Source organism: Aedes albopictus, chromosome 2, assembly GCF_035046485.1.
Source record: "Aedes albopictus strain Foshan chromosome 2, AalbF5, whole genome shotgun sequence".
Lineage (NCBI taxonomy): Eukaryota > Metazoa > Arthropoda > Insecta > Diptera > Culicidae > Aedes > Aedes albopictus.
In genome coordinates, this window is record NC_085137.1 from 354238154 (window position 1) to 354253537 (window position 15384).

Below are 15384 nucleotides of genomic sequence, written 5' to 3' on the forward strand. Positions count from 1 at the left end.
AAACCCAGATAAATGTTATGTGTGATTTATGTTCTCAAGTTGCAAAGAACTTCTATATTATAAGGTCATATCGTTGGAGCTAAGCAGTATTTTGTTAAATATATGTCGTATTAAAAAAACATCATGGCTTGGTTATTTCAGAGCTCAATTCAGAGCATACTTTAGTGTTTTTTTTTGTAGAACAACTCAATAACGGACATATTGAAAAAACAAAATAAGAATTTGAACAGCATAGGCATTTTTTCCAAGTAAGAAATACCTGACAACCATTGAAAAGTCACAAACCATGAATTTCATAGGAAACCTAATATACCTAATATAGTTAAAACACCATAGGAATAGAATATTGTACTTGTATTAGTAATTTAATCATCGTTATTCAATTGTGCATGCATATTTGTCAAATCAGTTGTCATTGATGGTTTGTCTGTAGATTGATTTGAATAAGATTTAACCTTTGTTCGCCCGAAATAATCATCAATTTAATATCTTTTATCCAGTTCCTTCATTATACGCTACAACAGCTTTTCATTTTTGAATTTTCTTGAACACATCCAGTTATTAAAATGCAGCAAATCCTTATTCCAACTTGATTCTGCTTACATGGCATGCATATACGTAATTGAAATCCACCAAAACCTTAACGTCTATCACTTAAGCATTACAAGGAGAGAGGGAGCTTCAGTTTCGAGGGATGGCCTGTGGCAACAGGAAAGAGTTGTAACAATAAGGGGTAACAAATCCCGCTAATCTGAATCCAATTCGTCGGCACAAAATGTTGTTCCTTACATATTTCCAATAGTGTACATAATTCACGGCCTTTTTGTGAGCTTTTCAATTTTTGTTCGTTTAGGGGTTTTATAAAAGTTTTTTTTTCTTCATACGATTGCGGTGTTATTTTTTGGATGCTTTCAGTACAAGCTTGCCCGAGTGGGTGGGTGGAGAGTTAGCGTTTGCAAGCTTTCCGACTGCTGCCACCATTCAGTGGCTGCGTCCGTTTGGAAAAGGAAGATAACTTTCGCACAATTGCTGCAGAGAACTTATAGCGATGATGATTATGGAAAAGGGAAGCTTTTCCGGTGTGGTTCTGTGTCTGCACTGCGGTGCTGTAATGTAACGTATGATATTTGCTGGAATGTTGGGAATGTACGCACCACACTGACACGATCGGTGAACCTATAAAACTTGTGTGAAATACGTTTTAATACAACAACGGTCACTTAATTGGTATTCTGACACTTAATCCGCTAGAACGTCTGGAACGAAAAGTCGAAATCAAGCGTTAGTCGTTTCTGAACAAATCGGAACAAATTTTTGATCCTTTTATCAAAAGATTTCAACTCTATGCTAGTCAACTGTGAAAGCGAAAAAACTTGAAGAATATTGTAAAACTGGAACTCTACACTAAAAATAGTATAAAAATCTCGATTCTACTTACATGGTAATAAGCGTACAATTCTTCTACTAACTACAAATTTTCTCAGAACGGACTATGCTATAAAATGTGATTTGAACGGAAACGAAACATGCGAGAGAAAGAGATATTGAATAAAGTTGAATTACGGTTGCACTTTACTATATGTATATAGAAAAAGGACGAAACTTCACTCATCTATTTATTGTACGTTACACAAGCTGGTGGTAGGTAGTCGGAAGAAGTTAGCTGTTCACTAGACTAGAAAGATAAAGTTGCTAGGACGAAGCGGAAGCGAGTGGTTCGACTTGCAGTTTTCAAAGCCAATTAGAAACTAAATTGAAGCCGTGAATTTCCATAGCCAATCAATGAGTAATTAGAATAGACAAGTACGGTGATGCACAGAACTACACGGTTACTACGTGGTCTGTCAATATCGGAAGATAAATAGGTGAAAGCATCGCTGAAAGTGAAGGAGTTAACGTATTTGTTTGGAAGACGGTCGTGTGGTGCATGCTTCTTATGGGTTGTGGTTGCATTTGCTCAAGGTGAGTAAGAGGGAAGCAAAATGTCGTCGCAGCGTTGGGGTTAACTAAACTTTCCGTTTTCGAATATCTTCGCAATAAAGTATTATCGAAGCATTGAAAGGCATTCAATTTTATGAGATTTTACCCATGTTATGCGACAAGCTCTCTTGAGTGGATCATATGTTTGACGGCGTTCTATTCGTTGTTTTTGTTTTAATTAGATGCATTTTTCGGCTACAGTTTGTTAAAACCATTTCTTCTATTTTTATTATGCCAACTATCAACTAAAATAAAATCAGCTTCTCAACTTGCTCGTTGCTTATAAACAATTTCACAGTTATTAACTGAGAGCCTTGTCTGACAATGTGCTGCAAACCATCTACCAGAGTTGCGGCAACACACGCGAGCTGGGAACAGCTTTCATCGTGATGGGTGATATGCAGAGGCGCGTGATCGGTTGGTGAGCGATCGACGAAAGAATGTGCAGGTTGAGGATCAACTTCTTCTTCTTCAACTTCAGCATAATAAACGTGCACAACCCACACTCCGGAAGTACTGATGATGACAAGGACGAATTTTACGCGCAGCTCGAACGCGAGTACGATCGCTGCCCAAGCCACGACGTCAAGATCATCATAGGAGATTTGAACGCTCAGGTAGGCCAGGAGGAGGAATTCAGACCGACGATTGCGCCCACCAGCAGAAGAACGAAAACGACCTACGACTCATTGATTTCGCCGCCTCCAAAAATATGGCCATACGTAGCACCTCTTTCCCAACACAGCCTCTCTGATCATTACACCTGGAGATCACCACAGCAGACGGAGTCGCAAATCAACCACGTTCCGATTGACGGGTGGCACTTCTCCGACATTATCGATGTCAGGACCTATCGTGGCACCAACATCGACTTCAACCACTACCTAGTGATGGCCAATTTGCACCCAAAACTCTCCGTCGTCAACAACGTATTTTACCGGCGACCGCCACAATACAACCTAGACAGAGCGACTAAAACAACCGGATGTCACCTCAGCATACGCGCGGAATCTCGAAGCCGCGTTGCCAGACGAGGATGAGCTCGATGAGGCCCCTCCAGAAGACTGCTGGAGTACAGTGAAAGCAGCCATCAACGAAGCAGCCGAGAGCACCATCGGGTACGTGGAACGGAATCGACGGAACGAATAATTCGACAGAGTGCAAAACGGTTTTGGAGGAGAAGAACGCAGGGCGGCCAGTAACGCTGCAAGGAACCCGACAGAACATGGAATGTTACAAACAGAAGCGGAAATAGCACACCCGCCTCTTTCGGGAGAAAAACGGAGGAAACGACGACGGCAATGCAGTGGAGGACGGAAATGAGCTCCCACGCTCAGGAAAGTGAAGGATGCCATTCATCAGCTCAAAACCAACAAAGCAACTGGTAAGGATCATGTTGCAGCTGAACTCATAAAGATGGGCCCAGAAACGTTGGCCACCTATCTGCACCGGTTGATAGTCAGGATATGTGAAACCGAACAGCTACCGGAGGAGTGGAAGGAAGGGGAAATCTGCCCCATTCACAAGGCGACCATTTGGAATGTGAGAACTTCAGAGTGATCAATATTTCGAATGCTGCCTACAAAGTGCAATCCCAGATCATCTTCCGTCATCTGTCACCTAAAACGAATTAGTTCGAGGGAAGTTATCAAGCCGGATTCATCGACGGCCGGTCGACAACAGACCAGATCTTCACCGTACGGCAAATTCTCCATGAATGCCGTGAATATCAGGTCCCAACTCATTACCTGTTCATCGATTTCAAAGCGGCATACGACAGTATCGACCGCGCAGAGCTATGGAGAATCATGGACGAAAACGGCTTTCCTGGGAAGCTGTCTAGACTGATTAAAGCAACGATGGACGGTATGCAATATTGCGTAAGGGTTTTGGGTGAACCCTCATGCCTACTCTTCAACATCGCATTGGACGGTGTTATGCGACGAGCCGGGCTCAACAGCCGGGGAACAATTTTCACAAAATCCGGTCAGTCTGAGTGCTTTGTGGATGATGGGCATCATCGCCAGAACATTTGGAACGGTGGCAGAGCTGTACACTCGCCTGAAATGCGAAGCAGTAGAAGTCGGGCTGGTGGTGAATGAAAAAAAAAAATATGTTGGTAGGCTAAACCGAACACGATCGGATTTGTCTGGGCAGTATTGTTACGATAGACGGGGATACCTTCGAGAAGGTGAAGGAATTCGTCTACTTCGGATCCTTACTGACGGCGGACAACAATGTGAGTCTTGAAATACGAAGGCGCATCATCAGCGGAAGTCAGGCTTAGTACGAGCTCCAGAAAAAGCTGCGGTTTAAAAAGATTCACCCACGCACCAAATGCACCATGTACAAAACGCTAAGACCGCTGGTCCTTCACGGACACGAGACATGGACCATGGTCGAGGAGGACCTGCAAGCACTTGGAGTTTTCGAGCGACGCGTGCTAAGGACAATTTTTGGCGGTGTGTAGGAAAACGGTTTATGGTGGAGAAGGATGAACCACGATCTCGCTGCACTTTACGGCGAACCCAGCATCCAGAAAGTGGCCAAAGCCGGAAGGATACGGTAGGCAGGGCATGTTGTAAGAATGCCGGATAACAACCCTGCAAAGCTGGTGTTCGCTTCTGATCCGGTTCGCACAGGGAAGCGAGGAGCGCAGAGAACACGATTAGTGGACCAGGAGGAACGTGACCTGGCGAGCATTGAGTGCGACCGAGGATAGAGAGCGGCAGCCACAAACCGTGTATTGTGGTGTACTAGGGTTGATTATGTCTTGTCCAAAATACAGGGGATGGCCAAAATGTTTGGGATAGGCAACTTTTTTTCTCCCACAAAAAAAAATCAACATGCTGTAACTTTTAATAGAGTGCATCAAAAAATCTCAAATTTTGACTGTTTGTCAACCTATTATATGTGCATCATTGGTACAAATTTGGGCTCGATTGATCAATTTTTCGCGAAGTTAGAACCGTTCAGCTAAAACACTATTATTTAGACAACTCATTTTTGAACTGTCATATCTCGGAAACCAGTGAACCGAATTGAATGAATTTTTTAACGATTATCAACAATATATTGATACTTAATACGACGTTATAAAATGTAATATTTTCTCACGGCGAATTAAGTTATACCGGATTGAAATTTTTACCCATATAGAGGAAAATAAGTCAAATTTACAATACCACACCAAAAATTACTGAATGTGTTCTTCCTTCAATCTAAATAGGCTCTAATGTATCTGATTAGAGATAACTTGATAACAGAAGTGGAAAATCTTTGGATATCAACACTAAAATTTATTGACATTGACGTAAATAAATTACATTTTTTCGAGAAAAATCGAAAAAGTGTCAATACATGATAACTTTTTTCAATGTTTAAAAAGTACCTATGTTTTAATTGTTTGTGAAGCATTTACATATTGTTAGTGTACGTTCAAAATTTCATTCAATTCGGTTCACTGGTTTCCGAGATATGACACCTCAAAAATGAGTTGTCTGAAAAATAGTGTTTTACGCGAACGATTCTAACTTTGCGAAATATCAATCAATCGAGCCCAAATTTGTACCAATGATGTACACATAATAGGTTGACAAACAGTCAAAATTTGAAATTTTTCGATGCACTCTATGAGAAGTTATAGCTTGTTGAACTTTTTTGTGAGAGAAAAAAAAGTTGCCTATCCCAAACATTTTGGCCATCCCCTGTATAGTGTTGAGCAAATAAATGTATGTATTTATTGTCAATGCAGTGGCAAGCAGATGTGGTATCGACCCTACCACAGACCACACATTCTGAGGGCATAAGAAGCTGACAATATATCTGCGCCATACCTTGGTGTCCGCCTAAAAAAGGGAGTCATTAAGTCCGTAGCTGCATGACTGTACAGCTCAGCTCGAAAGTGCGAACAACACTAGCCCATCTCCGAAGCAACACCTTCTGATAGAACCCTGGGGGACGATGGTCTTGACAGCAATGATAAAGGTTTAGAGTATGGTGGGAGAAAGTAGTACCTTATCTTTTGTTGACGAGAGGATGTTTCAGTCCCTCACTACCTCAACTTTAAATTGAGGAGCGGACCTGGTGTGATGGTTAGAACACTTGACTATCACGCCGAGGACCTGGGATCGAATCCCACTCCCGACAAACTTACAAAAATTCTTTCTCAGATGTCTGTTGAGAAAGATTACTTCCCCCATTTGTTAGCGAAGAAAAATGTTTTTTTTTTTGCGAGTTATGCAAAGAAATCTGAATAATCGAGGCTCCAAATCCGTTCTACTATATGAAATATGCAAATATGAATATGCCAGTAAAATCTGGTGTGTATCAGTGCAGAATATTTGATAAATAGGTCTTTATCAACGAGCGAAAGAAAGCGTTTGACTAGAAACCAGATGGACATCGTAGCAGAGTCAGGACGTAGCAGAGGAAATTTTTGATTGGGTAGCAGTTCAAAACGATGTCGGGCAATCACCGAAAATGGGGATAGGGATATTTTACGTTGGCCGTCTGCTCCATCATGGGTGGACTGGATTGATTCTAGTGAATAAGCGACATAAATGGACCCCCGCAGCTAAGCAGGATAACATGTTGCAATACAGTTAGATCATGCTGAATGGGTCAACGTTTGTGTAAACTTTCTGGTGTTAGGTTCTAATTGGAACAAATTTTGCTCCTCAACTTAGTGTTCTACGAACATTTCTACAGTTATTCACTGAGAGATGTCTTTTCCAATTGACCATTCTACATGTGTACATCATTTGGTAAGTAGATACGATGCTACTCTATGCCGAGGGACTGAAGAATATCTGCAAAACTTTCGACATGCTGTTGCTGCATACCCAGAGCCGTAGCATACGGTTGGCCAGGTTGGCCCTCGCCAAGGGCGCTAGCAACAGACGGGTGCCGAAAAGGCTATTGTGTTCTGGAATGTTATCAAGGCTTCACTATTTACAGTAACTAAGATTTACGTTCTTCTGAATTCTCAAAAAATCAGATATCTCTAGATTGTTTGAATATTTGCCATGATGTTTCCTGGGAATTTTCTACTATTATGTTCAGACGACGCTCTTTCAGTTTTTAACAATGTTGTTTCCAGTAAATGTTTCAAGTTGTATAGTTTTTTTTATTTCCCCAAACCAATAGGGTGTCGATGGGTATTATCGACAGGTTTGTTCTCTTCGTCATTGGGGGTTTGTGTCGGCCAAATTTCCTTAAACTTGGTCATATAATTCAGCTTGGTTGGGAGCCAACTCTGAGTTCAATAGCTTTCAAAAACACCTTCATTACGAAGAGAACAAAACTGCCGAAAATACACAATTTCCCCTATTTCAGAAATAACGTTATAAATTCCACCGGGATTTTTTTTTCGAAGTTCTCAGTTCAGAAAATCTTTCAAAAACTCTTGTAGAAATAGAGAATTGTTTAGAAAAATCCTAAAGACTTCCTCCAAAAACTCTCACAGAAACTCCTTTGGCGAATATTAAAAAAAAAACAAAAAAATCTTCTGGAGATTCCTCTCTAAATTCCTCCTCCGGAGAGGCTTTCTGCAAATTATCTAGTAATTTATTCAGAAAGGATTCCTACCGATACTTCCCCAAGATAAAATACTTCCATAGTTTTTTAACGAAATTTCTGCAGATGTTATTTCAAATAATCTTTCAGGGATAAATTTGGAAAATTTGTTCAAGGGTATTTTCATAAATACCGTCACTGATTACTTCAAAAAAATATTCTTAAGGTATATTCTGCCATTTTTATGCTTCTGTTTTTTAATATTTCTATTTTTCAATGCTGCTATTTCATTTTTCATCCTGGAAAACCTTCAATGTATTTCTTTAAAAATCTTTGAAGATTCCTTCAAATATAACTTTAAAAAAATTGAGAAACTCTTCTACAAATTTCTGCATTAATTCCTCCATGGAGTCCTATTGAAAATCCTGCAGTGATTCCATTAAATATTCCTCCACGAATTCCTTCAGAAATGCCTCTGAAAATTCCTTCAAAAAATCTTCCTGAGATATTTTTAGATAGTCTTCTACAAATTTCTTCAGAAATTCGACTAAAATCTTGTCTACATTTCTAAAGAAAGAAAAAGTCTCACAAACCAATAATCTTCCATTGATTCCTTCCAAAGTGGTTTCATGTTCCCTAGATATTGCTGCTTAAATTTTTGCTAGAATTGCCTAGGAAATTATAACAAATTCCTATATAATAAGAAAATCATAAATTGGGAAGTCCTTCAGAAAACCCGTTAGAAAATCTGATAATTTCTTCAAAGGTTTCATGTGAATGCCTTCCATAGATTCCTTCGAAAAAATCCCTCAGAGAATTTTTCATAAAACTCTTTGCAACATTTTTTTAGAAAATCTATCAATCTATGAAACTTCTTCAGAAATTCCTTCAAAAATTCTTCTTAGTACTTTTTCAGAAGTTCTCCCAGCAGTTTTCTAGGATTTTTTTCACGAGCTGTTCCAACAATTTCTGTAATTATTACTCCATTAATTCCATTGAAAATTATTGCTTAGACATTCCCGGATTGGTATTCCTCTGGGTATTTCTGCAGGAATTGCTCCAGAGATTCTTGCATAATTTCGTGCAGTGATTCCAGTAGGAATTCTTCCAAAGATTCCAACAAATCCTTCCTGGTGCTGGTATTCCTTCATGCCCATGATGAAAATTGGTAAAACCGTTTGGGGATTCCTGAAAATCCCTGAAACTCAATTTAGTATTTTTGAAATCGAAATCAAGTTGAACGTTAAATTAAGAAAAAAATAAGATGTCTTGGAAAATATCTGCATTATTTATGTTAGGAATCTGAAATGTATATGTAATGTATTTGAAATAATAACTTTGATGGTCTTGGTTAGATCTTGAAATGCAAAATGTGTTCGTATGTATACTTGTATAATGAAAATATTGGAAAATTTTTGGGTGAATCCCAATAAAATTTCTAAAGAAATATACGAATGACAAACACTCTAAGGAAAATAAAAGAAAATCGGGAGAATTTGTTTCTTCAAATCACCAAAATGCACCAAAAAAAAACATGAATAACTACAAACTTTTGCAAGTTAACAATTATCGTGGGGCGCCAATCTGGATGCTTGCCAAAGGGCACCATGGAATCACGCTACGGCTCTGTGCATACCCCCACGTTTACCGCTAAGTCTAATGGGCCGATTGGTATCCTGGATTGCAAAAAAGGTCAATTGATAAATAACCGTTTCAGCAAATAAATATGAAAAACCATTTTCACATGAAAACTGACGATGAAGTAGTCAAACTTAAACCTATCGATTATAAAATGATTTAGAATTAGCAGCAGATAATAATTGACGAAACTCTATAAGATATAGTATGGCTAGTTGAGTCTCCATTTTTTGCCTTTCTCGTACACCAAGGTGTACCGAAAGGCTATATGTTCACTCCAAAAATGAAATCTTGATAGAACCCCCAGAGGGCCAAGTCTTATATACCAATCGACTCAGCTCGACGAGTTGAGATGATGTCTGTGTGTGTGTATGTGTGTGTGTATGTATGTATGTGTGTGTGTGTGTGCGTGTGTATGTGTGTATGTGTACAAAAATGTCACCTCACTTTTTGGCAGTAAACCTCAACCGATTTTAATGACCGATGGTTCATTCGACGCGGAATCTGGTCCCATTGTTTCCTATTGAAAATGGTTCGGATCGGTCCAGCCGTTCCGGAGTTATGGCCATTTAGGTGTTCCGGACCAGTAGCCTTGGAAGGGGCCATGCATAAAAATGCAACAAACACATACATGCGACACATCAAACTGCGGCATTTTCGATTACCTGATTAACAGTTAGCAAGCAAACAATCTCAGACCATATCTGAACCGGTAGTGCTCCGGAACCGGTTCCGGATGTCCCGCTGGAAGTGGCCAAATATAAAAGTAAACCAAATCCATACATGCGACATATCAAAGCGCGGCTTTTATGATAATGAAAGGTTGGCATAAAAAAAGACTCAGACCATATCTGGACCGGTTATGTTCCGGAACCGTTTCCGGGTGTCCCGTCGGGAGCGGTCAAATGTTTAAGTGAATCAAAACCATACATGCGGCACATCAAATCACGGCTTTTTCGATAATCTGATGAATTGTTAGCAAGAATATTGGCTTAGACCACATTTGAAAGTATCTGTAGTGTTCCGGAACCGGTTCTAGGAGTCCCCCGAAAGTGATCAAAGATAAAAGTGAATTAAACACATGCATGCGGCACATCAAATCGCGGCTTGTTCGCTAGTCTGACAAACGGTTGGCACGAAAATATGCTCAGATAACATTTGAAAAAAAAAACCGGTTGTGTTCCGAAACCGGTTCCGGTTGTCACGTCGGATGTGGTCAGATGTAAAAATGCACTGAAGCCATGTATCGCATCAAATCGCTGCTTTTTCGACGACCTGATAAATGCAAGAATATAGGCTCCGACTACAATTGAAACTACCGGTGATGTTCCGGAACCACTTCCCACTGGATGTGGTCAGATGTAAATTGAAGCAAACCCATACAAGCGACATATCAAATTGTGGCTTTTTCGATAACCTGAGGAAAGGTAAGCAAGAACATACACTAATATGCCAGAATGATTCCATTCCAAGTAACATTTTAAGTTTTGTTCGGCTCTACAAGAGATCTTCATGACCAATTTTATAAAACTTGCAATAAAACTGATTTATACATCACCCAAGCAACACACTTGGACATTAATAAGTTCCTGTAATTTGTATGCAACTATATTGAAAGTTATGCCATTTGAACCAATCGTCTTATTAACAACTAAATTGCAACCAAAAAAGCGCAAGAGGTGGAGCCAATATAAAACATCCATTCGTGATATGAACGGTTTAAATACGCAACCAATTTATAACCAAGATACAACTTTTAGTCGACCTAAAAAATGGTGACAGATTCGACAACTAGTCAGCTAGTCACCACATTTGTCACTGCCAGTAATAATGCTTCAACAGTTTCATTCATGTGATTAATAAATTGTGTGCTTAAATATACCGCAAATAAGGCTGACCGAGAACGTCAATTTGAGTGCCGTTCCAGATTTATCGGTAAGTTACGCATTTTAGCTCCGTATTCTCAACGCGCCTCAGTCTACCGATCATTTTGCGAGTGAAAATTTAGGCATTTGTGGTAAAAATTAACTCGCCATATTGTTTCGACGGAGTGCATTTCAACAGCTTATTTAATGCACCCGTAAAATGCTGAAAATTAATTTTAGAATAAAGAAAGATACTGTTTGCTAAATCATGTCTATGGGAATGCGTATTGACAAAGTACAAAAATGCTGCACGCGGTACACGGAACCGTCAAACTACCCAAAATTGGATGCTTTTGACGCAATCCCATAATTCGGCCCAATTAGTCAACATTTGAATGAATCGATTAAACTCACGCAAGGTAAATTACCTTTACCTCCAGCTAAAAATATACTCAAGAGTAGGTAAATTCAACCCAAGACCCCCTTCATTCAACCCAAGTTTGGGTAAATCTACATTTACCCACAATTGGCTTATTGGCCTCAAGGACCCCTGTTGGATAGACGCATCTCTGTTTATTAACGACAACATCTGTAGGGGAGAGAGGAAAAACAACCTAATTTTGGGTAACTAATCCATTTGATATACTCATTTTAGGGTAAAATCGACCCAAAATAAGGTGGTTGGAATTTTCCGTGCAGGGCATAAACAACCAAAAAAACAGGGCAGCCAATTTAACGCCCCATAATAAATTAAAAAGTTTCCATAAATAATTCGGAAATTGCCAATAAATAAATAGGGGTGGAAGCAATAATAAACTATAAAAGTTCCATAAACAAATCAAAAAGCGCATAAATAAATCAAAACTTCCCATAAATAATTGATTTTCGAGCAATAAAAAATGCCAGAATTTCCACAAATAAATCAACAATTGCAATAAAAAACTACATTTTTTCCAACAAAAAATTTCGAACATAGTACATCACAGAACTATTATGATAGAAAATCTGAAACTAAGCGTGCAATTTAACAGACAATCGCTTGCTGTCCGAACTCGCTAACGCTCGTCGGACTTTAAAAAGGGATAACAACTCTGTTCGCATTCTACCGGGCAAATTCTTGGATCTGTGGATTGCCTAGATCCGAATTGACGCAGTTACGGCGGGTCCGCCGCATGGCTCCGCCGAAACTTTTACTTTACTCATTGTTTCATATTTATTGCTAAATTTTCAATTGCTTTTTTGATGTTTTTCAATTGGAAATTTTTTAATTATTTATGGAAAAATCAGATTTATTTATGGAAAATTTAAACTTTTGTGGTGGAAAAAATGTAGTTATTTATTGCAATTTTTGAATTATTTGTGGAAATTCCGACAATTTTTATTGCTCGAAAATCAATTATTTATGGGAAATTTTGATTTATTTATGCACTTTTTGATTTGTTTATGGAAATTTTATAGTTTATTGTTGCTCCCACCCTTACTTCTTTATTGGCAATTTCTGATTTTGGTATGGAAAATGATCACTTTTCTATGAGTCGTTTATATTTTAGCCAAAAAACAGACACTTGGCGTGTACTTCCCATTTACGTCGACAAGAGGCTGTCCATTTATTACATAACGAAAATTTCACGTTTTTTGTAAAAAATGTAAACCCATTATAAAATTTTTCGTGGGAAACTCCTAATATTTTTATACTTTACGTAAGATTTCTCAAAACCCCATATATTCAAATTTTCCCAGTGGTAGGTACCAGTCGTTCAGTACTGCGAAAATGGGGCAGAATTTTTTTTTATTGGGTGAATATTATACTTCCAATCAGAATTTTTTAAATTTTTACCACTTTAATTTTATAAAATTTGGAATATGTCGATAAATTTATGAAGAAAAGGTTACATTTTATTTGAACATGATTTCGTTATTTTTTAAACATTTTGGTTTTTTTATAGTGCATTTTATATTTTTCATGATCACAAAAACATTTTGCCGGACATTTTGGAACATCTACCTCTCCTGTCAAAATTGTTCGTTATGTTCTAAATAAGTTCCAGGTGCAACATGTTTATAACAATCAGAATCAATGTTTTGGTTGATTTGGTTTGTAAACGGTTGTAACTAAGATTCGTTGAAACAATCATATTAGGGTAAGTGTACCAATTATGGCTATAGTACCAATTATTCGCCATAGTTGATTTTCACCCTTTAACGATATATATCAACAATGAAAAAAAATGTGAACAACAGATCACGTTCACAAAAGATGGTTGCACTCATTTAAAGTCCACATTTTGCTCAAATTATGATAGAAATAAATCATTTTCCTTAAAATTTCGGCTTCCTTGCACCCTTTTTCGCCATAGTGTACCAATTATGGCTAATCCCATAAGAAATGCATGCAAATAGTGCGAAAAGGAACCGAAGTTAAAAAATGTAGCCATAACTGGTACAGGGTTCCTATCATTGGCACACGCTGTAATAAACACTAAAAGTAGTTTTGGCTCCGTTTTTATATTTTTCCTGTAAAGTATGGAAACTAAACTATCTTTTAACATATTGGTGACATTCGTTGGTCTTCTCGTTATTTTTGTACGAATAGTTTTCCTTAAGTAGTGCCATAATTGGTACAGGCACCCTATACTTCAGTTACAAATTGGTTTCGCAAGTTTCGACTAATGATGACGTTTTGTTTTCATTTTGCTAGTTGTTATAAAACTGTTACACCTCAGTTTGGCATTAACACCAGGATTTTAATAGGTTTTAATTTTGTTTGTTTCATGAAAACTCAGTTGCAACATGTTTGCAACGATGATCATTTCCATTTTAGTTGCAGGTGCTACTTGGGCAAAACCTCTTGATAACCTCTTTAAGAGCATCTTCCGGCTAAGTGGACCACTCTCGGAGAGGTTTCGCAAACCGCATTAAGAGTAGCAATAAAACCGTTTTAAAACCTAGTAGAAAAATTTCCTGTTCTCGATTGTTGTTGTTTTTTTTTTCAACAAAAACTATGACAGCTCAAGATGCAGAGAAGGTTCTTCGATGGCTCGTAAAGTTCAGGACGATACATCATTCGTAAGTAGAAGCGGTCATTTCAAAGTAATAGTTTAGTTGTTATTGCGTTTTTTTTTTTGTTTTTTTTTTGTTTTAAGTTATTGCGTTGGTAGACTTATGCGCATTCAATTTTACCGTGAATATTGGGGTTGCAGAATCATAAAATTAATGCGCTTCAAAAATAGTAAATATTATCACCTTGGAATGAAATAAATCAATTTGTTTATTTAGTAAAACTATCTCGAATCACAAGAAAACTCATCAGAGAGAGTTTATTTATGTGAGCATGTTATGGAAACGGTGGCAAACTATCAATTCATTGGTAGTTTGAGCAAAATTAACTATTTTCCATTCACGTTAGCTAATTCTTCAATATGGCGACAACCATAATCCGCGAAAATAAAACGAAAGCAAGTTTACTTTTATGATGACCGCAATAAACCTAGAAATGTTGTAGTTCTGCTTTTCTACCAAAAGATGTCGTTACTAATCGAACGGATCGCCATCTGTTGAGAGTTTTAACAGTTTTATTGTGGTAATAATGATTGCCAGAAGGTTTGTTTACTCTTAAAATCTGTCTTTATGGATATCTTCAAGCATACTATAAAACATTTTATCAATGGTTTTCATGAAAGCAGTCATAAAACTGCGAGTTTTAATTATTGCTGTAATAAAACCCTAATAAAAATCAAACAAAACCAATCAGCAATGAAATTGTTACTTGGGATGCCATTTCTTAGAAGGTTTTTTCGGCAAAAGGTAATTTCGACCTTAACAAATTGCAAATACTCCATATAAAATAAAAACCTAGATTAATCCACCTAGTGGTGATAGTGCCTTTCTCGTCAAATATGTACTCATGATCTTTACATCGACATTAACCGATCCTGAGAACACTAATACGCTTAAAGCATCAAAAATAACTTCGGACGTCAACGGAAACAACATGAGTACATATTCGACGAGAAAGGCACTATCACCACTAGGTGGATTAATCTGGGTTTTTTTTAGTTAATATGAGAGCTAACAAGTTGGGAATTTTACTCAAGTCGATGGTCACTTTGTACTTTGCATACGCATACCTATCTCTATGACACCCCTACTGCATCAAACAGGACCGATACTTGCGTCGCAAACGGGCCTCATCCCCGAACCGCAAATTCTCGATCGATCTGGACTGTCGACGCATGTAAGCCCTGCTTTCGCATTCCGGACTTTGTTGGGCATGCTTTCGCCGTGCGTTACAATACAAACTACCGAAAGTGGTACAGGTACCGAAGAACGACTGCAGATCGGTCTCGGTCGATGAAAATTTCAACTTCCGGCGGTCCTCCACGGA

At 38.3% G+C, this 15384-nt stretch overlaps 1 protein-coding gene across 2 annotated transcripts in view; it reads right to left on the reverse strand.

Moving 5' to 3' along the window:
• Positions 1-246: 246 nt before the first annotated feature.
• LOC109416238 (protein qui-1) overlaps positions 247-15384 on the reverse strand; it is a 378767-nt gene continuing 363629 nt past the window's right edge. The window contains exons 21-22 of one of the 2 annotated variants that reach the window (XR_009997894.1): positions 1439-1495; positions 247-1256 (exon numbers count right to left, since the gene is read on the reverse strand). Coding sequence is in view for 1 of the 2 variants with exons in the window: in XM_062852727.1 (XP_062708711.1) it covers positions 1240-1256 (17 nt within the window). In the remaining variant the exon portion in view is untranslated. The remainder of the gene's footprint in view (positions 1257-1438; positions 1496-15384) is intronic. The other variant, XM_062852727.1, reaches the window with a different exon arrangement.